Source organism: Lygodium microphyllum, chromosome 28 (genome assembly GCF_053477565.2).
Source record: "Lygodium microphyllum isolate KBCC chromosome 28, Lygodium_microphyllum_v1.1.10, whole genome shotgun sequence".
NCBI lineage: Eukaryota > Viridiplantae > Streptophyta > Polypodiopsida > Schizaeales > Lygodiaceae > Lygodium > Lygodium microphyllum.
Window position 1 is genome coordinate 123,615,428 of NC_141162.1, and position 24,524 is coordinate 123,639,951.

The 24,524-nt window shown below is 43.3% G+C and overlaps 1 protein-coding gene across 1 annotated transcript in view; it reads left to right on the plus strand.

The window, feature by feature from the left end:
* LOC148011942 (neuroblastoma-amplified sequence protein) overlaps window positions 1–21,738 on the plus strand; it is a 111,328-nt gene extending 89,590 nt beyond the window's left edge. The window contains exons 10-11 of the mRNA XM_087669869.1: window positions 378–634; window positions 19,590–21,738. Coding sequence (XP_087525995.1) covers window positions 378–634; window positions 19,590–21,692 — 2,360 coding nt within the window. The 3' untranslated portion in view covers window positions 21,693–21,738. The remainder of the gene's footprint in view (window positions 1–377; window positions 635–19,589) is intronic.
* The last annotated feature ends 2,786 nt before the right edge of the window (window positions 21,739–24,524 follow it).

Consider the following 24,524-nt stretch of genomic DNA (forward strand, 5'->3'; position numbering starts at 1 on the left):
AAGGAAAGAGAGGGAGCTATGGGGGTGAAAGGTTGAGAGTAGGAGCATCATCCTGACACTCTTGACTCCTGATGTTTAAAGAGTCCAAAAGTTATGGCAGTGGAACACTGAGGGAAACAGCATCAGTCTGATGGCCTGATTCAGAGATTCTTGATGTCTAAAGAATCCAATATGTTTGGAGGCTAATAACAGCCAAGAAAACTAATATTTTACTTGATTTTGGAATACGTATTAGTACATTCTAGGCTATTTGTTTCAATGTGTATTATGTTCCCTTTCTTTACTCGACTCCTGTATTGGATCATAAATGAACAAAGTTTTTGGAAGCACACATGGTAGCAGATCAGTTCCTAACTCCTGCACATTATATTTAACAGCAAATACAGAGCGTGATTTGAAGAGCATGAGTTCAAGTCCTTTCTGGAAAGAGTGGAGATCTGAAGTTTCTCAAAATCTGCAAACAGTTGAAAATGCTCTTGAACTTGAAGAAATCATTCCTAGCTTTGACATGGAGCAGTTTTTAACTGGAGATGAAGGTTATATAAAGGAAACGATTCTTCAGCTGATAGAGTCCGCCAAAATAATAACACAGGAGAATGGCCTTTTTCAGTCCAGTATTGTAAGTCGGTATCAGGTAATCATTCTACTCTCACCAGCAACTTTGCTTCTTGCTGTGCCCAACTCTTAAATATACTGCCCTAAATATTCTTAATATTATGAGAAAGGATATGAAAGTGTGTTCTCTTATGGGCTAATTAATATTTATTTACATTTTGATGACTAGGGGTGAGCTAGCTTGTTAAATTATTTCACATCTTCACTATTTTACTTCTTTCATAGATTGCCAGTATTTGGTGCATCTTTATTCCATTGCGTCCTTATAACTCTTTATATGTATTCAATGATCCATTAAGCTTCTCAAACAAAGATCAGGACAAGATTTTCCATGTATGACTGATGTGTTTGGGTTGTTTGTCTTCATGGTCCTTGGCCAACAAGTAGAGATGCTGTTAGAGAAACCTTAGATTCCAACATCTCCTCACTTCTCTACAACCTCAAAGCAGGCTTGAGTTGATCTTCCTCTCTCACAAATCCCAATTTCCAGCTATTGTGGGAACTTTACATAGCTGGTCTAGGGTTACTCAAAGCCGAGCACTAATGGCTACCTCTCACATAGTCGATGTGATATCTCTCTCTACAAGTGTAGTGAACTTACCTCCATGCCCGATCGAGTTGCCTCCTCTCCTGAGCACTCAGTTAGCTCCATGATCCAAGTGCAAGCTTCAAGCGGGCTTGAGCCTCAAGCTCCATGCTCTAAGTTCCATTACTGCGAGCAAGAGAAGATAAGATAAGAGAAGAATTGCTTGATGCTCAAGGAGGAGGTTGCACCTCCACTCCCCTAGCGATGGACGGCTCGACCATGTAATGGATCTTGGATGTACTTAGTTTGTATCTAGGGTAGTGTATATTGATAGTATTTCCACCGTTAAGATCACCATCCGGTGTACTAGTCACTTCACTACTTTGCCTTAGTGGTCAAAATAATGTTGGATTTTGGCATGCGTGTGCATCTCCTAAGGTTCTAACAGTGGTTATGATTCATGAATGTAACTAGTTTAAGTGGTTGGAATTTCATACATGTAGAGGGCAAGAGCATGGTTAGCAATAGGTGCACATGTTGTTCGTATTGGGTTTGACTTACGCCTATGCTCACAAAGGAGTATCGGTGATCTACAATAGGACACTGGAGCACTTTTTACCCTCCTTGTGAGAGGTTTTTTCCGAATTACATTATCTTCTATCTTATGTGCTTATGTTACACAGTCCGATCACTTATCGTGTTTTATGTGTTTATGTTACACAGTTCGGCCACTTATTGTGTTTTACACATTAACAACCCTAAGGTTTAAGGGTTGTACTTTATACTTTCATTACGCTCTTGGTAATTGCATTGGGAATCATGGTGTGTCTTCATTCTCTCTCACTCTCTACTGTCAACTCTATACTCTCAGCTGGGAGCTTCCATCTCCATCCCTCACATTTGGTATCAGAGCTGTGGGTTCACACAGTCCATCCAAGCCTCATGGAGATCTTGGTCAACTTAGCTTCAGCTCCTCCACACCAATCAACTGTTGGTTGTTCACACTTGCAGCACCACCAGCCATTGCTGCTCCTGCCACCAGCACTGCCTTAGTCCTATGCCACCAGCCACCTGGTCTAGCTGTGCACCAAGCACTGTCTTCAGCGGCACCGCCTCTTGGTCCACCACTATCGCCAATTGCTGGCGCCGCCTAGCAGGCGCCAACACCACATGTAGCAGCCCCCGCAGGATACAGCTTTCCCGCCTCCTGGTCTGCCAGCCACCAGCACAGCAATCACCTATGCCAACTCTGCCTACAGACCTGCCACCAGCACCACCCTCTGTACAACCAGTTCACCACCTCTAGTTTCTCGCTCTGCCTGTGTCAGTGCCTCCTACTCCACCAAATCTGACGGCTCTCACAGCCAACATTCGAGGTAAAGGTAGCATTTACTCTTTTTTTTTTCAAAAGTTTTGAAGTACAACAAAAGGCTTTTGCCCGGGAAGTACATCTTTAGAGATTTCTTGGGAAGCAAGTCATAAAAATTTGGGGCTTTTGGGGTATTTACTTGACATTGGCACATGTACTATACGTTCAGTCTGAAATAGACTGAAATTGTGCATTTTGGGCAGCAAAAATTTGGGGCTTTTGCATTGGTTGTGTTGTTGAGCACTGCTTGTGTATTGGACAGAGTGTACATTGGACAGTTGTGATCAAGTGTGATACAAATTTGCTAATTATAGCTTGGTGCATGCTGTAATTTCTGGAAATTTTCAGATTTCGAGGTTGTTCCAGCTTTGGCTCTTACTTTTGTGTTCTTTGAAAAGTGTCATTTCCCATGGCCAATCAAGGACAAAATGATGTATTCACATATGTATCCAAGGAGGATAGATTGGACGGCAATAACTATTCTCTATGGTCCTTCATGATGAAGAATGTGCTGATTGCAAAAAACCTTTGGGATTATATTAGTGATGAGGAAGTTCATCTGGGAGTTGTGGCTCCTGCAACCCCTCCTTCAGGAGAGTGTGATCAAAGGACCGAAAGGGCCGCTCCAACTCAGCCACTTTCCCAAAGATCAGTAACACAAAAGGCTTGGGACACATGGGATGCTCAAGCATTGTCACTGATTGCATTGGCAATTCAATGGTCTATAATCCGGCATATACGGTCTATAGCTTCTTCACAAGAAGCATGGCTCACACTTGAGCAGATGTTTGTTGGAAAAAAATGAGACATGTATCTCTTTCTTGAAAAAAGAGCTTGAGAATGGAAAAATGGATAAAGGTGATGCCATGTAGGATCATCTTAACAAAATTCAGGGCCTATATGAGCAATTAATGAGTGTAGATAAGTATTATTCTGATGCACAAATGATCTCTACTACTCTAGATTCTTTGCTGCCCTCTTATTTGGCCTTTTTCACGGATCTCACCGTGAGAATTTCTCCGCAGTTACTTACCTTTCTTCGGTTGGTTAGTTTGCTCCTAGAAGAAGAGCAAAAACAAGAGAGAATAGTGGGGTGGCTGTAATAGCCTTTGAATAGGCTTTTATGGCGACGTAGAAGAGCGAGGGTAGCTAGTCAAAAAATGCTCTGCAAAGTCCTAGAAGTTCAAGTACTTCACAGAGCAACAAGAAAGAGGACCATGCAAACCAAGAAGGGCAGGTGTCATTATTGTAAGAAGCCAAGTCACTACATCACGGAATGTAAGAAGAGCATTGCCAAGGAGGAGTCAGGGGTGCGTGCTTCTGATGCTGTCAGAGTGCAGCGGTGCGGAAGCGTAGGACTGAGAGAGAGAGAACGCAGAGAGAGAAGGGAGAGAAAGAGACAGTGTACACTGAAGATCTGCTGTATAAAGAATGCTGAATACAAAGATATACATGGGCGCAGTGCGCTGGACTGCGTGTCTCCACCTTGACGATGCGACCTGCTGTCCACCTCGAAGTCTGCTGCAGTCTGCACTGTCTGCTGTCTGAAATCTGTGAACAGAGACAGAGATCTGCACGGCACCGGTCTGTAATCTGCGACAGAGAATAGTGTCCAGACTGCTGAAAACGTCAGCAATAAATAGGCGAAAAATCACCTAGAACGGGGCGCCAAAATAGGGCGCAGCCAGGAATAAAATGGCTGCAGGCAGTCGGACTGCCACGTGGCAGTCCGACTGCTGCAGGTCCGACTGCAGCAGTCCGACTGGACTGCACCTGCCTGGCTGTGATCCTCTCTAACACCCCCTCTCAGAGCCTGGGCAGGGCAGAAGCCTGAGGGATCTGGAATGTTGCCGAAGTAGAGCCTGAGGAAGCGCCTTCGTAAACAAATCCGCAAGATTATCCTCCGTCTTGCAATACTCCACAGTGATGGTCTCATCCAGAAGCTTTTCTCGGATGAAGTGGTACTGGATCTCAATGTGCTTCGTCCGGGCATGAAAAACAGGGTTCCTTGCCAAGGCAATGCAACTCTCATTGTCTCATCGCAGCAATGTAGGACGAGTCTGGGGGCACCCAAGCTCCTCCAACAATCTCCGAAGCCACACAACCTCGCATGTGGTGGAAGATGCGGCCCGATATTCCGCCTCAGTAGACGAAAGGGCTACCGTGGGCTGCTTCTTGCTACTCCATGAAATAACACCTGCACCCAAAGTAAAGCAGTAACCTGTTGTAGACCGCCTGTGGTCCACGTCACCGGCCCAATCCGAGTCGCTCCAACCTGCAAGTACAAGATCTGACCCATCTGTCCCTGCGGGGTAATGAATCCCCAAATCAGACGTCCCCCTCAGATACCGAAGTATCCTCTGAGCAGCCTGCCAATGCACCGTCTTAGGTTCACTCATGAACCCTGCCAAGAGCCCAACAGCAAAACATAGATCAACCCTGGTGTTGAGAAGCCAAATCAAAGACCCTATCAACTGTCGATAGCGGGAAGCATCCGCCAAAGGAGAAGCTGAGTGGGAAGTGGCCTTCCAGTTCGGATCCATAGGAGTAGAGAGGGCCCGACAATCTTCCATCTCAAAAGACACCAAGAGCTCCTGTACATATCTCTGTTGGGAGAGAAAGATCCCCCTCTGAGACTGAAAAATCTCATGTCCTAAAAAGAAATGGAGTAGCCCCAAATCCGTCATCTCGAACGTCCGATGTAAAGCTGACTTTGTCTCCTGGACCTGCTGTGCATCATCACCTGTGACAATCAAATCATCAACATATAATACAAACAGCACACAACCATCCTCGGAAGTGTGAACATACAGCTGCGGATCGGCCTTGGACCGCCGATATCCCAACTGAGTCTGGAGGAACGAATCAATCTTCTCGTTCCAAGCTCGCGGGGCTTGCTTGAGACCATACAGGGCCTTCTTCAACCTGTAGACTTTCCCATCTGAAGAACCAAAGCCAGGAGGCTGCTCAACGTAGATCTCCTCCTTCAAATCACCATTCAGGAAGGCCGACTTCACATCCAGCTGATAAACAGGCCATCTCCTATGGCCAGCCAAAGCAAGAACAGCTCTAATGGTTGCCATACGAGCTGTAGGGGCAAAGGTGTCATGACAGTCAATCCCTGGGCGCTGGGCAAAACCCTTAGCAACAAGGCGAGCCTTGTGCTTATCCAAAGTACCATCACTGAGATATTTGGTCTTGAAGACCCACTTGACTCCAATCACCTTCTTCTTCGGGGGGCGTGGCACAAGTGACCAAGTGCCATTCCTCTCAATAGCCTTCAACTCAGCTTCCATAGCTTTCTTCCATGGGGCGGACTGTAAAGCCTCCTTCACGGAGGTGGGCTCTCGATCCTGCATAACTCGGGACATCAAACAATAATTGGAGCAAACAAGCTCCGAAGAATGCGTCTGGTGCCTCCGTGATCGCCGCGGACCATCCTGCGGTCCCCACTCCTCAGGAACCCCCTCGATCCCTGAATCACGGAGTGTGTCACGGGCCCAGCGAGGAGGAGGCCGAACCTCCCCTCGTCGTTTTCCAGCAGTAGAAGACTCTGGAATGTCCACCGGTGGTAACTTCTCAGAAGGATCCGGTGGAACAGTAGACTCTGTGTCAGAAACAGAATCATAATCAAACGGCACCGGCTCCAGTGGAACTGTAGAAGGAGCCAAACTCTCCCCTGGATCTCCAAGAACGGGATGCTCATCACCCGTTGAAGAAGCCGGAACCTCCACAAACCGCACATCACGGCTAGTATATACATCCCGCTTGACGGGATCATACAGTCGGTAGCCTTGGGACTGGGAGCTGTAGCCAACAAATACCTGTTTTCGGGAAGCCGCTTCAAATTTGTCACGGTGAGCCTTGGGAATGTGAACATAGGCATCACACCCAAAGACCCGAAAGTAAGAAACATCTGGCTTCGTCCCAAAATAAGCCTCAAATGGAGTCATCCCTTCCACGGCCGAAGTAGGGGATCGATTAAGGATGTGGACTGCAGTAGCCACAGCCTCGGTCCACAGAACCTGAGGGGTCTGTCGGTGCTCCATCATGGTGCGCGCCATCTCGATCACACTGCGGTTCTTCCGTTCTAGAATACCATTTTCTTGAGGAGTATTGGTATTGGCAAACTCCTGGTGAATTCCTCTATCTGCACAAAACCGAGCAAATTCATTAGACACAAATTCACCTCCCTTGTCGGATCGCAAGGTCTTCAACTTCCGGCCTGATCGGTTCTCCTCAAAGAGAAGCCAATCCTTGAAGTGCGAGAAAGCTTCTGACTTTAGTGCCAAAAAGTAGGCCCATGTCATCCTGCTGTAGTCATCCACGATCAGCATGAAGTACGAGCTCCCACGCAGGGACTCATTCCTCATATGGCCACATAGATCCGTAGATACTAGCTCCATCGGTAAAGTAGACCGCCGCGAAGCGGTGTGGGGAATGGCATCCCTATGCTGCTTCCCCCTTATGCAGGAGACACATGGCTGCTGGCTCACCACTATATCCGGCAACCCTCGAACAAGCTGTCCCTGTGACGCCTTCCGAAGATAGTCATAGTTCAGGTGACCAAACCTAGCATGCCATAATTCAGACTGTGACTGTGAGGTAAGAAGAAGAGTAGAGAGGGCAGTGGAAGACTTCAGTTTGTAAATGCCGTTCTCCTCATATCCAGATGATAGAACCTTCCTCGATTCACGATCAAGGACTCGCACTGTAGAACTGTCAAACTCCACCAGAAGACCAAGGGAGCAAATCTTATGGACTGAAAGGAGATGGTACCCCAATCCTGGTACATGCAAAACCTCTGAGGTATGGGTGCCACCTCGTCCATCTGGAATAAGCTGCATCTTACCCCGACCTGTAATAGAAACTGAAGAGCTGTCTCCAATGAGAACCTGTCCACGCGAAGGTCGCAGCTGGGCAACACCATCTGATGAAGGAGTCATGTGCCGTGAGGCACCACTATCAATAATCCACTCTCGAGATTGGGGAGCCGCCATCGCAGCGTCAGAAGCATTCGGTGAAGCGTCCTCAATGACAACTAAGTGTAGAAATGCAGCTGATGAGGGTGCAGCCACCGCTCTAGAATCCTTGGTGTCCTTCTTCTTGGTGTCCTTCGAGTCTTTGTCAGGGCAATCCTTCTTCCAATGGCCAGTCTTTCCACAAATATGGCATGTGGAGACTTTGTCCTTGTCCTTCTCCTTGTCCTTCTTGGACTTGTTATCCCCCTTCTTCTTCTTTTGGTCCTTCCCCTTCTTCTGAGAGGCTTGACCTGTCAACGCCTCCGTCTTGGAAGCATTCTGTCCCTTTAACTGTTCCTCTTGGTCCAAGACCATAGGAACCAACTCTTCCCACCGAAGAGTAGACTCTCGCCCCGAAGCAATAAGGGCAGAGTAAAATGTACCGAATCGTGGCGGCAACTGGGACAATAGTGTGATCGCCATGTCTTCGGAGGAGATCGGCTTCCCCGCATTCTGAACCTGCATCTGTAGCTGCCTTAGCTTGTTAATGTGTTCCCTTAGCGAAGAAGACTTATTGACGGACAAGGTCCGCATCTGTACCTCCAAAGAAACCCTCTTCATCAGGGTCATCCGATTGTACATTTGATCAAGCTCCAGCCATATCTCACGAGCCACCGTCAAGTGCTCGATGTGAGCGATCACGGCTGTAGTGCATGATAGAAAGAGAAAGGATCGAATCCTGGCATTCAGTTTGTCCCAATGAGACTGGGCCCTGGCCAACTCCGCACGAGCATCGGAAGAGAGTTTGGACTCATCTCTTACCGAAGGCCGGTCAATATCTTCCTGTACCAACTCCGCCAAATCATAGGACTCCAGAATGGCCAACATCATAACGCGCCAAATGCGGTAGTTGTCGCCGTCGAGCTTCTGATCTGTAGGAAGAGCCGGTAGGACAGGCACCTTCCGGTCCATAATCTCCTGGAACTCCAAGTCCATCTCTGTAGACATCTTCACCTGCAATGCCTTCTCAAACGCAAAAGCAGCCCCCTCTGACTGGGTAAACTCAGCCTGCTAAGGCTCTTCCGCGTCCCGAAGCTTCTTCACCCGCCTGAGGCGATGAAAAAGCAAAACCTGCACTTTTAGGTTGAAAACTCAAACTTTCTCCGCGTCAAACAGCAGTAAACAGCAGCAAATCCACCACCTGTACTTCTTTCCTGTGCGCCCACACTCGTTTCAGCCTTGTTCCAAGGCGCAGCCCTCCTGTCTGCCCTTAAACGCAAAAAACGCAAATTTATGTCGCGATGGAAACTCCTCTTCAAGTTGATTCTGCGCTCAGTCAGCCCTCAAACACTGCTCTGATACCATGTCAGAGTGCAGCGGTGCGGAAGCGTAGGACTGAGAGAGAGAGAACGCAGAGAGAGAAGGGAGAGAAAGAGACAGTGTACACTGAAGATCTGCTGTATAAAGAATGCTGAATACAAAGATATACATGGGCGCAGTGCGCTGGACTGCGTGTCTCCACCTCGACGATGCGACCTGCTGTCCACCTCGAAGTCTGCTGCAGTCTGCACTGTCTGCTGTCTGAAATCTGTGAACAGAGACAGAGATCTGCACGGCACCGGTCTGTAATCTGCGACAGAGAATAGTGTCCAGACTGCTGAAAACGTCAGCAATAAATAGGCGAAAAATCACCTAGAACGGGGCGCCAAAATAGGGTGCAGCCAGGAATAAAATGGCTGCAGGCAGTCGGACTGCCACGTGGCAGTCCGACTGCTGCAGGTCCGACTGCAGCAGTCCGACTGGACTGCACCTGCCTGGCTGTACCTGCCTGGCTGTGATCCTCTCTAACAGATGCACCTTCTACTACTTCAAAGTCCGCGTCTTTTATTGTAGACTGTGACTACTATTTTTTCACTTGCAATTATGACTCTTCTTGGGCTGATAGAGCATTTGCTCTACTGAGAATGCTAGCACTTGGTTCTTTGACAGTGATGCTTCTAAGCACATTGCATCTCTCAGGGATCTGTTTTCCTCTGTTATTGCAACTCCTCTTGGCGAGTCTGTGCAATGTGCCAACAATGTATCTTACCCTGTTAGAGGTGTTGGGGAGATTGTCTTGAAATCCATTGATGGCTCTACTCCCCATTTACAAGATGCATTATATATGCCGGGAATAAAGAAGAATTTGTTATTCGTTTCTTCTTTAGCAAAGTGTGGTATGCAGGTCACATTTTATGGTGACAAATGCATAGTCAACGATAAAGAATTCTTGACTTTGGTATTGACGGGCACATTATGTCATGGACTCTATGAGTTAGATGCCTATTCGATTAATCAATCAGTCTATTTAGTATCTACTCTTACTTCTACTATGTCACAGGTAGAGTTATGGCATGCTCGCATGGGGCATCTCAACTATGACAGTTTGATGCTTATGTAGTGTACTAAGATGCTAGATAGCTCACCTCTTTTGGAGAGACCTCCTGAGCATATTTGTGAGAGATCCATTTTGAGAAAAATGCATCAATTCTTATTTCCTCGTGATGTTGCTTTTAAGGCAACAACCAAATTACAAATTGTGCATTTGAATATATGTGGACCTATGGAAACAAAGTCATTATGTGGATGCTATTATCTCGTCATCTTCATTGATGACTTTACTGATTTTTATTGGGTCTACTCATTGGTGAAAAAGTAAAAGGTGTATGATGCATTTTTGGCTTTTGTTGCACTTGCTGAAAATGCATCAGTTCTTATTTCCTCGTGATGTTGCTTTTAAGACAACAACCAAATTACAAATTGTGCATTCGAATATATGTGGACCTATGCAAACAAAGTCATTAGGTGGATGCTATTATTTCATCACCTCCATTGATGACTTTATTGATTTTTGTTGGGTCTACTCATTGGTGAAAAAGTAAAAGGTGTATAATGTATTTTTGGCTTTTATTGCACTCGCTGAAAATCAATCTGGCTGCAAGATTAAGACTCTCTGTTCAGACCGAGGGGGGGAATACATGTCTTTCTTGTTGAATAATTTTTTGAAGTAGAAAGGCATTGTCCATCAATATACTATTGCATATACTCCACATCAGAATGGAGTTGCAAAAAGGAAGAATCGATCACTCATGGAGATGGCCAAATGTATGTTGAAAGCTAAGAATTTGCCACATGGCTTTTGGATGAAAGTAGTTATGTGTGCTTGTCACGTTTTGAACAGGTGCCCTACCAAGGCATTAAAAAATGTTACACCTTTTGAGGCTTGGAACAACCGGAAACCTTCAGTTGGCCACTTTCGTACTTTTGGGTGTATTGCGTATACTCGTATTGCCAAAGTACTAAGAAAGTTGTTGGACAACAAGGCTGTCAAATGCATTTTTGTAGGATACAATAGTGAGAGCAAAGAATATAGATTGTATGATCTTGTTTCCAAGAAAGTTTTTGTCAGTAGGGATGTGATTTTTTATGAAAAATCAAAATTATCCCTTGCTGGTTTTGATACATATCAGGCTGCAAATGATGTGTTTGAAGGGCTGCTATTGATTTCTTTTGGTGATACAGTTGGAGTTTCAATAAATGAACACAATTTTCAACCAATTGCTCCATTGAGCAATTCAGAAATTCAGCCTATGGCTGAGCTGAATATTCACCAAGATGTTGAGTTTGAGATTCAGTAGGAGCTTGTATATAATCAAGAAGCTAGGCAGAAGCTTGGATGGTACTTGCAAACTATGAAAAATAGGTCGTATTAGAAGACAAGCCCATCTATATGATCATGCCAATACAATGGAATTTATTATGGTAGCATACACACACTTGATGATGAGGAGTCTAATTGTTTTGAGGATACACTATAGAGTGTGCATTGAATGGCAGCAATGCAAGTTGAATTTGATTCTATCATAAAGAATCAAACATGGGATTGAGTGACATTGCCTGTTGGAAATAAAGCCATTGGCACAAAAGGGGTCTATAAGTTGAAAAGAAAAGCAGATGGATCCATTGATAAGTATAAAACCAAGCTTGTGGCAGAAGGCTACATGCAAAAGAAGGGCATTGATTATGAGGAGACATTTGCTCCTATATCTTGTATGACCACCATTCGGTGTATAGTTTCTATGGCTGCCCATCGTGGTTGGTGGACTGTCCATCAGTTTGATATTATTGCATTTTTACATGGGGAACTTCAAGAAGTGCATGTATAGCAACTCATTAGAGAGGGGATCTTTTTAACCTAGCCAAGGGTTCATTAATAGTTCATTAGATTCTACTCTTTATGTATGCAAAGAGGGGGGATCCTTGTTGGCTATATGTCTTTATGTAGATGATTTTCTGCTCACAGGGACACATGCTGATCAAATTTCAACATTCAATAAAACTTTGCAACAAACTTTTGAAATGTCAAATTTGGGGCCTTTGCATTACTATTTGGGCATTCAATTCATACATGATACTAGAGACATTGGATTGTCACAGTCCAGATATATCAGTAAACTCTTTGAGAGGTTTGGCTTCCATGATTGCAAGCCAATTAGCACACCGATGGAGACTAGACTCAAGGTGTCTTTGCACGATGACAATGATTTGTTTGACATCCAAACATATGCTCCAGCAGTTGGATGTCTCATTTATTTATGCAACACAAGGTTAGATATTAAGTTTGCAGTTTCAGCCCTAAGCAAATATATGCACAACCCACTCATGTCACATTGGCAAGTTGTGAAGCATGCTTTTCATTACTTGCAGGGTACTAGGACTCTTGGATTGCTTTATGCCAAGAGGGGACTGTTGCAATTACATGCTTACAGTGATTCAAATTGGCCTGGTGATTTTGATTCACGTCACTCTACAAGTGAAAAGTGTTTTTTTCTTGGCTCATTTTGCATTTCTTGGCTTAGCAAAAAACAATCCATTGTTGCCACATCGTCTTGTGAAGCTGATACAAGGCAGCTTTCACTACCAGAGTTGAATATGTATGGCTCAAACGTTTGTTGGCTTATCTAGATATATCTGTCACAGAGCCTACTTTATTTACTGACAGTCAAAGTGCCATTGCAATGGCATGGAACCCAGTGTTTTATGCATAGAGATCCACTATCACTTTGTTAGAGAGAGGCTACATGCAGGAGATATCGGCCTTGTCTATTATCCTACCACTAGTAATGTCGCATACATCTTCAACAAAGCTCTTTCTTGCGACAAATTTGAAGCATTTAGCAATGCTTTAAATTTGATCTCCTTTGGTGGATGATCCTTGTATGCTGATTACTTTTCACTCCAAGGGGGTTTGTTGGATTTAACTTAGGCCTACGCTCATAGAGGAGTATCGGTGATCCATAATAGGACACTAGGATACCTTTTACTCTCCTTATGAGAGGTTTTTTCCCTTAGTTACATTATCTTCTATTTTATGCACTTATGTCACATAGTTCGGTCACTTATCGTGTTTTACACCTTTTGTGTGTGAACGCATATTAACAACCCTAAGGTTTAAGGGTTGTACTTTGTATTTTCATTCCACTCTTGATAATTGCATTGGGAGTCGTGTTGTGTCTTTACTCTCTTACTCTCTACTATCAACTATGAACTCTCAGCTAAGAGCTTCCATCTGTCCCTCACAGTTTGACTATGATACCAACATGTATTTCTAGTAGTGGCAATGGATGCTTTTGACAAATTGTAGTCGATTGAGGGTGATTGCAAGGATTTTAAGCAGGAAGTTTGTCACAAGGACATGAATTTTTTATGGTTTGTTTAATTTGCAAATGTGTGGTACATGTGTTGTGCAAGTCAATTAAGTCACAATGATAGGCCAAGGACCCCAAGAGATCAACGAGTGTCAAAGGCCAAAGTTATAATAAGTTACACTAAACAAGTACTAGGTGGTGCTTGGTGTCAGTTTTGGCCTAGCCCTTTTACTTAACCAATAAGTGTCAGTAGTGACACTAGAAACTAGGCATTAATTAATAAATTAGTGCTAGTTCACGGTAAAATAATGCACATGATCACTTGGGGGTCACAATGGCCTAGCCAATTTAATTGTGGATGGGCACATTTAATTTTCTGGGTAGGGACAAGGGTTGAAATTAATTTTCAGAATAGCTAATTCTGAAAATTAATTTAAATGGCTGAATAATTCATTTGGAAGGGTGCCAAGTGGTAAAATAGGTTGCCACTTGTCAAAAATTTCCATGGAAGTGAATTAAAGACTATTAGAGGCTGGTAGAGGGTCATTTGAGCCATTCAGTGGATCGTGGAGATTGAGAGAGAAGGAGAGAGTGCTGTCCGACAGGTACCAGCAGGTTTTAGCCATTTCCAGCCAGTCAGAAAGGCTCCTACTGCAGCCAACAGTTTCAACAGGGAGGGCGACAGCTAGAGATTCCATGTGGGTTAGGTGACATCCATCCGAGGCCTCTAGGCTGCTGGGCAACAGCATTTAATGCTGTTTCACAGCAGACAGCAGCTGGTTCTAACACTTTCTTAAAACAGATATTGGAAATTCTCTCCTTAGCTTTCTCTCTCCTGCACAAGCAATCCCTTAACAGATCTCAGCCATTTACAGCTGATTTCAGCCGTAGAAGGTGGACAAGAGAGCATTTGTTGTTGTAAACCCTAATTTTCAGTCATAGAAGGTGGGCAAATTGGTTTGAAGGCTTGTTGGTTGCTATGGACAGCAAGATGCATTTTAGATTGAAGTAGATTAGGCTAGATCTTAGTGTACTTCAACCTTTAGCAATACAAGATAAAGAAATACCGCAAAGGGCACTAGCTTTGGGGCCAATAGGGTGTCCATTGTCCAAGATTAAGTGGTAAAATTTAGATTTTGGTTTATTTGAGTTTTATTTCCTACCATGGTTAGTGTATAATCATCAGATCATTACCACCCTTGCTGTAGGAAGCCTGGTTTCACATTTTATGTTTGCATATCATGTGTATAGCTTGTTCCTTGTCTTGTATGGAGGTTGGATCCTAGGGGAATGTTCTCCTTGCAAACACCTTTGTAGTGCAAGAGGAGATTAAGTGGTAAAATTTAGATTTTGGTTTATTTGAGTTTTATTTCCTACCATAATTAGTGTATAATCATCAGATCATTACCACCCTTGCTGAAGGAAGGCTGGTTTCACATTTTATGTTTGCATATCATGTGTATAGCTAGTTCCTTGTCTTGTATGGAGGTTGGATCCTAGGGGAATGTTTCTCCTTGCAAACACCTTTGTAGTGCAAGAGGTTGGTAGATTACCTTGGATAAAGGGCAGCATGTGCTGTGCAAAGAAAATAGAGAATGTATGACCATGACTAAAACACAAGAACTTAAATAGTAACACAATAAACACAAACCCTAAACTCAAAACTCAAAACTCAAAAACACAAACACAAACACAAACAAAGAGAGAAGAGAACTCTGAAGTGAATTAATCAATGTTGTAGATGAATGGAAGTGTATATAGAATGCTGAAGGGTAGAGCAGTGAATGATGTTAGAGAGTGACGTCCACTAGAGACAGATCCTGAGTGCTGCAATCCACAAGCCTGGGCTATAGGAGAGGGGCAAGCAACAAAACACAGCCTATAGGAGTGTAAGAGCTAACGAAGACCTCCAAGCAGTGGCGATATGGCAACTAGGACAGCAGCAAAACGCAGTAGTTCCCAGCACCTGTGTGATCACGGTGGCAGCTGGAAATGGCTGAATAGTGGCTGAAGACTGTTGTGGAGTCTATTTGGAGCATGAGGAAAGAAGAAGAGCTTGTTGCCTGGCACCTAGGGGCAGCAAAGGTAGGACAGATTGCTGCAATGTCAATGTGGATTGCCGGTGCTTGATCAGAACATCAAACACAGCTGTAAGAACCTCCAAAACTCAAACTGTTAATGAAACTTTTGGTAATATGCATGTTTTGGGGCTGTTTTAAAGAGCTAATCAGTTTGTAATGCAGTTTAGCTCAACAACCCCTCTCGGGCCCAAAATTGGAACCAAGAAGGGGCTGGAAGAAAGCTTAAGTCTATTTTGACCCCAAGGTGTCCCATCCCAAGCAACGAGGGTATCAGATAGAGGGTGCATGTTTGTTGCCCAATGGCCTACAAAGACTATAGAGATTATGGTTATATTACTAAGCCAACCCAAGTGATCATCCCAAAGAGACCAAGGCATCTAACAAAGGGTGCTCGTCAGTTGCCTAGTGGCCTACGAAGACTTGAAAAGGGGGATGGAACCACCTTGAACCTTTTTTTTCTGAAGATATGGTTTATGGCCTATCAAGTAACTATGCCTCAAGGGAAGAAGAAAAAGGGATGGATAGATCCAACACATCACAAAACAGATAAGCTATCCCAAGCACTTGTGGGTATCGATGACAAGGGAAAGGGGTGAAATAATATAATGATGTGGTTGTAAAGAATGACTAGTGAAAACAACTCATGATCCATAAAACTAGCCTTCCTTCCATGGGTGGGTGGTAATTCCTTGATTACAACTTAGTTATAGCAGCAACATTTATTATAAAACTAAGAAATGCAAATTAACTCACAATCTTGGACAATGGGTACCTTGTTGGCCCCAAAACTGGTGCCCCTTTCGGTATTTCTTTCACTTAATTGAAAAAGAAGTTGATATACAATGGGATTTTTCCAATCTCTTTCAGTATTTTGATGGAGATGAAAAATGCCCCAATTTCATTGATTTGCTGATCCCTCCACTTGAATTTGACTGAAAACAGCATCAGCCCTGTTAAATCCAGGTCTTGGAGCTTCCAATTTCTAGCACACTTCCTGAGGCTACTGCTAAACCCTAATTTGTGCTGCAAATTAGGGTTTGTTTAAGAATACTAAGAAAGGGGAGGAACCCCCTCTCGACCCTGGATGTCGAGGTTGAACAAGGAAGAGGTGCTAAATATTGGCCTTTGTATGGTGCTGAGAACCATGATGATAGATGAAGATGAAGATGAGGATGAATATGAAGCACCCCAACTGGAAGAGCAAGGTAGAAGTCACCACCATGATTGCATCGAGAGAGATGTTGCATGATCTACCTCAGGAGGGGAAGCTTCCATTTTGGTAGAAAAGTAAATCTCCTAGGAAGATGAAACCACAAAGGAACAATGTGTATCCCATGTCTCCATCCGAAAGGACGAATGCAAATCTACATGTTAGCCTTCACTGAAATACACAATCTTGCAAGAGATATTAGAATCTATATAACAGAGGGTAGTAGTGAGAGACTTCAAGACAAAAACAAAAAAGTAAAGTAAAGCTAAACGAAAGATGTGCAATGAGTGTGCGTATGAGTGAATGTAGCTAGAAGACAAAAGAAGAAAAATCTAAGGACAAAGGAACCTATGGGTTCGACGCATAAGCCTAAGGAACTAAGATGTCTAAAGGATACTAGCCTAGAGTATCCTAATGTACTTGGAGAGATGCTAGCCTAAGGATATGGCCACCATCATATTCTTTCATCAGCAGGTCTCTGCTAATAAAATACATGACGAGGTGGGGAAGGGATCCTAGATGGAGGTGTAGGGGAAGATCGTGGAATGAAGGCAAATAATTCTATGGGAGAAGAACCAATAGACCAATCAACTAATCCTTCACGGGTAGTGAAAGATATGGTATGTTGAGGTTGTTTGTGTGCCACATGTTTAGTGGCAAGTGTGCCATGAGCAAATGGGGCTATCCAACAAGAGTGGAGACAGTTGCAGTAGTCTACTATGGTTTCTTAGGTGGGAGACCTTGAGCCTTGGTACGACACTTCTTGTCCCCATGGCTCGATCTCTTGCAGTATGTGCAAGATGGGTTTAGTATCTTTGGTTCCATCTAAGGAAGGGGTGTCACCCTTGTTTTAAGTTGCCTTTGCATCTTGTGAAATTGCCACCACCGGTTTTCCCTCGCGAAGAAAAGGCAACCAAAACCCTCTCTGAATAAGAACATGGGGAGGACTTCTTGTAGACTTGATCATGTAGTCTCAGAGCCTAATGCAAAAATTGACATTTGAACTCATAGAAAGTTGGTAATCAGAGCGATGTATTGCATGAAACGGAGATACTTTTAGAAAGCTTGTTCAAAAAGAATGTAACTTGATCGTCATCTGACTTCGGTGAGCTAGTAATAGCAAACTTAGCAAGTAATTGTCAATATTTGGCCAACTTGACTTTTAGATCATCTCTTTAATGGAAAACTCTTGAAGCTCAAAGTCGAGATTGATATGTCAAGTACGACCTTGTGCTGCATAGTGGTCAATGAGATGACTCCTACGCTTAGATGCAAGGGGAAAATGCTGTAATTGAGAGTGGAAATGAAGAAATAACCCATGCATTAGCTCAACATTGGTTGTGGCATTGCGGGCTCACCATTGATGGATGTGATTACGGTATAGGGTCTGACATAGGCCCTAGACCAATGATTAGGTCCTATAGACCTTGAGATTCAAGCACTTATTGTAGAAAGTTTATCCAATTAGTGAAATATGACCTGTTACAGCAAGCCTTATCCGTGAAGGCATTCTTGGCCGTAGCAACAACAATGGTAGTGCTATAGATGGGTAAATATTCATTCTGTCTATCCTCGGTCCATGCATCAAAAATCCCTACCAACAACGTATCTCCTAAGCAAGCATATCGCATAATGTCCTCATATAGTGCATCGAAGGGTGACTTATCTCCTAATCATAGGCCCTAGAGAGCCCCACATTTTGTTAGGAAAGCTTTTTTCATATCCATATTTTCATACTTCGGCATGAGGATATGCACTCTCTTATCCATTGGGTCTCCCATCTGCCATGCATCTAGAATGGAGATCTCTTTCACTTCCATTTTTTCTCTCAAGGTTGTGGAATCCTCTTGTGTGGTGCCTTTTTCAGGCCATCACATGACCCGAATCCAAAGTGCTCAAATGTTTCGTTTTGCTTCCTCTTCTATGGTAGGATTCATCATGCCCTCCTTTGTTCTTTTTTGCAACCTCGATCCATTGAGCATTTTCTTTGGTGACATTTTCCATTGTTTCTATCTTCTTGCTTGCACCTTCAACGATATCTACCCATGAATGCATGTCCTTCTTAAGGCATCCCATCTCTTTTTTCAATTCTGGTGCAGCCTGCAATGCTTTTTGTGTATGTATTGGCATATTTTTTTCAAAGTTTCCATTTCATTCTTCCAAGTTTTATCCAATTTCACCTTATTATATGTCATTTCAGCCTGTAATTCAGCCTTTAATTCGCTATATGTTCCTTTTTCCCACTTACTTATGCATGCTTTCATGTGTGTTTTCATCTCCAACCGTAGTTTATCATGTATCAATGCATACATTTCTTTAATATCAGCTTTTAGGAGAGATTTCATGTCATCCAGACCCCCCTTGCACATTGTCCTCAGTATTTTCACAACTTTGGGGCATTTTGTGATACTCGTGGGGCAGGTGCATCACATACACATCTACGGTACAGTCTCATTGGGGTTTGAAAGGATTGCTTGTGGGGACAGGTGCATCACGTACGCGTCTACAGTACAACTTCATTGGGGTTTGAAAGGATTGCTCCTCCACCTGGATATCACCTTGTTTTCCTGGTGATGCCGGCTGCATCCTGGATCCATCCATGATCCAAACCGTACTTGTGTGATCCCCAATTACCAATGCTTTCTCCAGTACTGGTCACAATAAGACGGTGTGCACTGCTCACTGCTCTATTTCATAGTTTAACCGTTTAAGCCAAGGTTAAATCTGCATTATGTGTACACTGCATGTTCTGAATGGTCACAATGTCAATGTTCACTGCTATATTTCAGTAGTATAATTTAAGGCTGCAAACTGTGTCACTGTCACTGCATCACATCAGTCTCACAGGCTTGCAAAGATAGACAAGCACCAAGAAACTTGTATCACGCCAGTCACCACATTAGAGTCACCTCAGTCTCACTGCAGCTCATTGACACCATGATACCAGTCTCACTGCAGCACGCCAGTCACTGCATCACTGTGAGAGCCCAGAGCGCACATTCACTGAGTCACTGTGGGAGAGCAGAGCACACATTCACACACACACACACACACACACACACACTCTCTCTCTCTCTCTCTCTCTCTCTCTCTCTCTCTCTCTCTCTGTGTTAAAGTTGATTTTTGTTACTGTTTTGCAGAGACCTGATCCAGCGATTTTCAATACACATGCGAATGAAGTGAAAGATACAAAATTGGACATTGAAATTCTTCAAGAAAGATACCATGTTTTCAAAAAATACATCAAATTTCTGAATATCAAGCATCGACTCTTAGCATTTCAACTATTAATGTATCATACGTGCTCAGCTATCCTTGGCAATGACCTCAAGACAAGTTCGGAAACAATTGCTGCTCCAACTCTATGCTGCTTGCTTAATTTCTGGATAGTGGTTTGTAAAGATACTTTAGATGATTTGGATATGGAATCAAGTGACAACGCTTCAAGTCAGGCAGCACAGTCATTACAAAACCTTAAAAGCTCTTGCCAAAGCTTTGAGAGTTTGGTTAAGAAGAACTTCATTGAAGATAAAGAAGCTCAGCAGGTAATTGTTAAGGCTGCAAGTTACATGAAGCATGGAAATGATGGGAGGATCGGGTTTATCAAAGCCATGATATCATCTGGTTGCTCTTTTCAATCAGTACTTCTGTTTTGGAGAAACAGAGATCAGGATCCAGAATGGCAGCTTGAACTGCCTTTAAATAGCACGTCAACTTCAGAGATAGGGGAAATTTATTCACAGATGATGACCTTTGCAGTTGATGCATGTTGCAAGACTGCTTGTGTTGATGATTGGACTGATCATCTGGAAATTTTGATTAAGACTGTCTCATCTTTGGGTGTTTCTCTAAAGGGCCATCCTATTTTTGGCCCATTGTTGTATGAAGTTAGAGTTTGTGTATGGGAAACACTGTGTAGGTTGGCTGAAAATCCGGACTTTCCTGCTCCTCTGAGAGTGTGCCTGCTAAGGCTTCTTGAAGCTATTACTTCAGGAAACACACAAACTGATGCAAATGGTAGTTTTGAAACCAGTATCAGAAACTTCATGGTGCCTTGGGCTGAATGGGAGGTGTCCTACTTCTCTAATGAGAAGACCTCATCTTTTGCAAGTATTCAACATACAGTAGTGGCTTTGAAATCAACAGAAATTCTAACAGCTGCTTGGCCAGAAATCAAGGTCAAAGGGGAAGATCTCTTGTCAGTTGAAGCAGCAATTCTTGTTTTCTACTCAGTGGCAGATAAGGTGGAACAGCCAGAGCACGCAACTTTGTTGCTGAGACTGTTGGATGAATGGGCAAACACATTTGGGTATGAACATGGCACTGAAAAAGACCTCGTCGAAACTGCCCAAAGCAATAATGTTCCAGAGGATGATCCACATGATGGATGGGGTCAAGCGGATGATTGGAACAATGCATGGGATGACATTGGTGACGAGGTTCATGTGGAGGCTGATACCTCTGTGATGAAAGACATTGGACTGCATGTGCATACTCTTCACACCTGTTGGAAAGTTGCATTCCAGAAGCTGGCAGCATTTGGTTTGATAACTGATATTATTTGTCAACTCGACAGTTCAGACCATCAAAATGTGCTTCTGAAAAAAGAGGAAAGTGATGAGCTGATATCTAGTTTGAAAGATTCTCCGGTCTCGGCTTTGCAGATAGCTTTGCTGCTACCATACACCAACACACAAAGTCAGGCTTTAGAGTTTCTGACTAGCAGTATAAATAATTCTAGGGATGCTTTGGATGGCCTGAGTATATACAGGAGGCAGACATATATGAAATGTGTTCCAGATGGCTGTCTCTTAGTGCTTGTGCTAGCTTCTGGCCACCTGTGTACTCTAGCAGATGAACCAGGATTCTCAGCTCTATTTTCTCTAGTGTGTGCTGAAATGGCCACTCTTATAAAAGATGATACGGCATCATCACACATAGTGCATGAAACTGTGTTTCCCTATTTTATAGCCAGTTTACTCCAGACAAGTAAATATGCAGTTGCTTGTGCGCTGGTAATGCAGGACATGCGAGTTCATCCTGCGCTGGTAACTTGGAATGCTGCATTTGTTGCAGTCCAAAAGTTTCTAAGTACAAAAGCTGCAATGCTCATGGATGATCGTTTGGATGGCAGCATAAAAGCTTCAGAATTAGGGTCACTGTCCTGTGTCAGAAACTCTCTCAGCCGCCTTCAAAAGGAATTGAAAGAGACAATAAGCAATGCCTTGCAGTTTTTTTCTTAGATTTCTGTCCTTTGAAAGCTCTCTCTCTCTTTCTCTCTCTCTCTCTCTCTCTCTCTCTGTGTTTTTTGGGGGTGGTTGGGTTGGTGCGGGTGCGGGTGTGGGTGTGGGGGGTGGGTGGGGTGGTGGTGTCTCCTATTTAAGGTTGAGCCAAAATCTATCATCTTTAATCTGAATCACTTGAAGGGTCCTTTTTAGGCATATATGTACATAACACAAGGTAACAATTTACATGCAACATAGGTAGTTACCAATGATATCACAACAATTCTCTTTCATATTTGTTCTGCATCCCTCACTAGGGGGACCTTTACACCTCTAAAGCATGAATTCTAACAAAACCACTTATAAACTAATGCTTGAAATGAGTATCGTACACAATATTAGCATCCACAAAACTCATGTTCAAATTGTAATACCCCATAGAAATCTGCGCATAAAAACTTGTTCCTAAGGCTTCATGCAAGTGTCATGCACATCATTAGCTCCCACAAAACTTAAAAGCCTCTCTTTAGTCTTTGAACCACTCCGCACCCTCTCCCATTCTGCCTAAACTAGATGAGAGAGAGAGAGAGAGAGAGAGAGAGAGAGAGAGAGAGAGAGAGAGAGAGAGAGAGCAAGCTAGGTAGGTGAGCTTTATCCTTATTAGGGCAAAAATGATGGGAAGACAGTGCATGCATATGGATGGAAGAGGATGGCTATAAATGCACAAGAACAATGTGTATGATGATGTGTCACGAGCAAATCTTGATTATAGAAGAGGGGTAGCATTGGGATGACATGCACAACTACTTATGAGATGTCTTATACAGTGGAAGAAGAGATCATTCTTAGTCGAGCTAGAGAGAGACTTGTACCACTCTTTCTTCAACTAAGATCGTAGAGAGGATTGAAAGCTTTTCAAAGAACATTGTCCAATCTTGCCCATTACCTCTCTTAATATATGGGAGTTGTATGTATCTAGTCTCTACATAATCACAAGTCAGCCTCCTCTCCATGATCCACCAAATCCTTGCCCAGACTCATCCACTTTCTTTATAGAGAGCAAGTTCTAGGGAGCTATTGATAGACTCGGTAGAGATAAGGTAGAGGATCGAGATGATTTAGTAGCTAGGCATTTGATACATGCTAAGGATTTGGTGCAATATTACTAGCATACATGTTTGATAGAGCCATATGTGGAGTATTTCTAGAGGGCTAGAGCGCTAAAACTATATTGCCCATCCACAAGTTAGGTGATCCTTCCCTACTCAATAACTATCAAACTATTGCAGTTGCTCAATATTGGCCAAATTATATGCCTACATTCTTGAGCATTAATATATTTGCGAGTGTTTTTCAAAGGCTCTACTTCCTTTATGAGAGAGGCAACAAATTATATGCCTCCATTCTTGAGCATGAGTATATTTGGGAATTTTGTTCACATGCCCTACTTCATCTACGAGAGAGGCAACAAATACTAGGCTAACAAAAGGAGGGTACATAACATTGGGTGGTCTACAGAGGATACACTCACAAGTACAATACCAATAACTTTGCACTAAGGTGTGGCTATTTGATACACTAGTCACATCCACATTACTTTAGGAAGTGTAGATATGGGGACGTAGTCTTGATCATTATAGCCAATCAGGTCATACTTATGATGGATGGAGATTGATGGAGAGGCCCCTTGTATCCATGATCTCCAAGATACTTAAATGTAAGGTAGGTCATCTAAATTGAATTAGGGCTACATCAATTGTAGTAGAGGTCCTCACTCAATTGGTCTCAATTGTACACAGTCTATGGGATTTGTAGAGAGATAGATATGCATGACTAGCTCTTGAGTCCTCTCGATAGCTTGCTAGAGATGGATGTACCTTTCGTTAGTATGTGTAAATGTTAGCATAGTTTGAGCTACATGGCTTTAACATGGATAGACTACCTCCCTTTTAGCATTCCCTTGATGTGCTCTCTCTCACTCTAAGCTACTTAGTGATTGATCATAAGAGTGGACCTCACCTAGTTGGATACTAGGACATGGCTAGCACACCAGAGTATGGGAGTTGGAGATGATGATGGTTTTCTAATGAGAGCATCTTTTCCATATCCCAAATGATGGCTTTATTGTCCATCTAAGATGCATGGACACCCACCTTTCTCATGGGATCGGATGTGTTATTGGCTAGGTGTGCACCTCTCCACATCAGCAAATTGAGACTAGTAGATTTTCATTGCCCAATATACTATGAGATTCGAGGCCACTTTCATTGTCCTTTCAAATATGGTTTAAGCCACTATCAAGAGTCATGGATTACATTGATTGGCAATGACATGGCCCCTTTTTTCTTGAGACATAGTGGCTTAGAGAGACACTCCTTAGGTACAAAGCGTCAAGAAATCGAAGATTGTTCAGTTACATTTACTATTCCTTTTTTAGACAATTGTGTCATCATAGATGGTTGTAACTCATGGTCTCATAGTTCAATTTGGCCTCTTGCAAATGCTAATGTGTGTGTGTGTGTGTGTGTGTGGCACATGGGAATAGGATTTATTATTGCTCTATGGACTTTCACAAAGCATTTGATATGGTCCCCCATGCTAGGATCATGCACCAACCATATGATATTGGCATGCCATAGGATCTACAATGGGGAATTTATTCCTTATATGAGTTAGTGATGATGAGGGTATGTGCCCTATGAGGGCTTTTTGATACAATGATGGATAGTACCATAAGGGTGAAATAGGGGTATTGGCTTTCACCTACCCTATTTGGTGTTTGTCAATGAGCTCTAAAATTATGTGGATACTTTGGGGACTATCTGCAAGCTTAGTTGGCATATTGATATT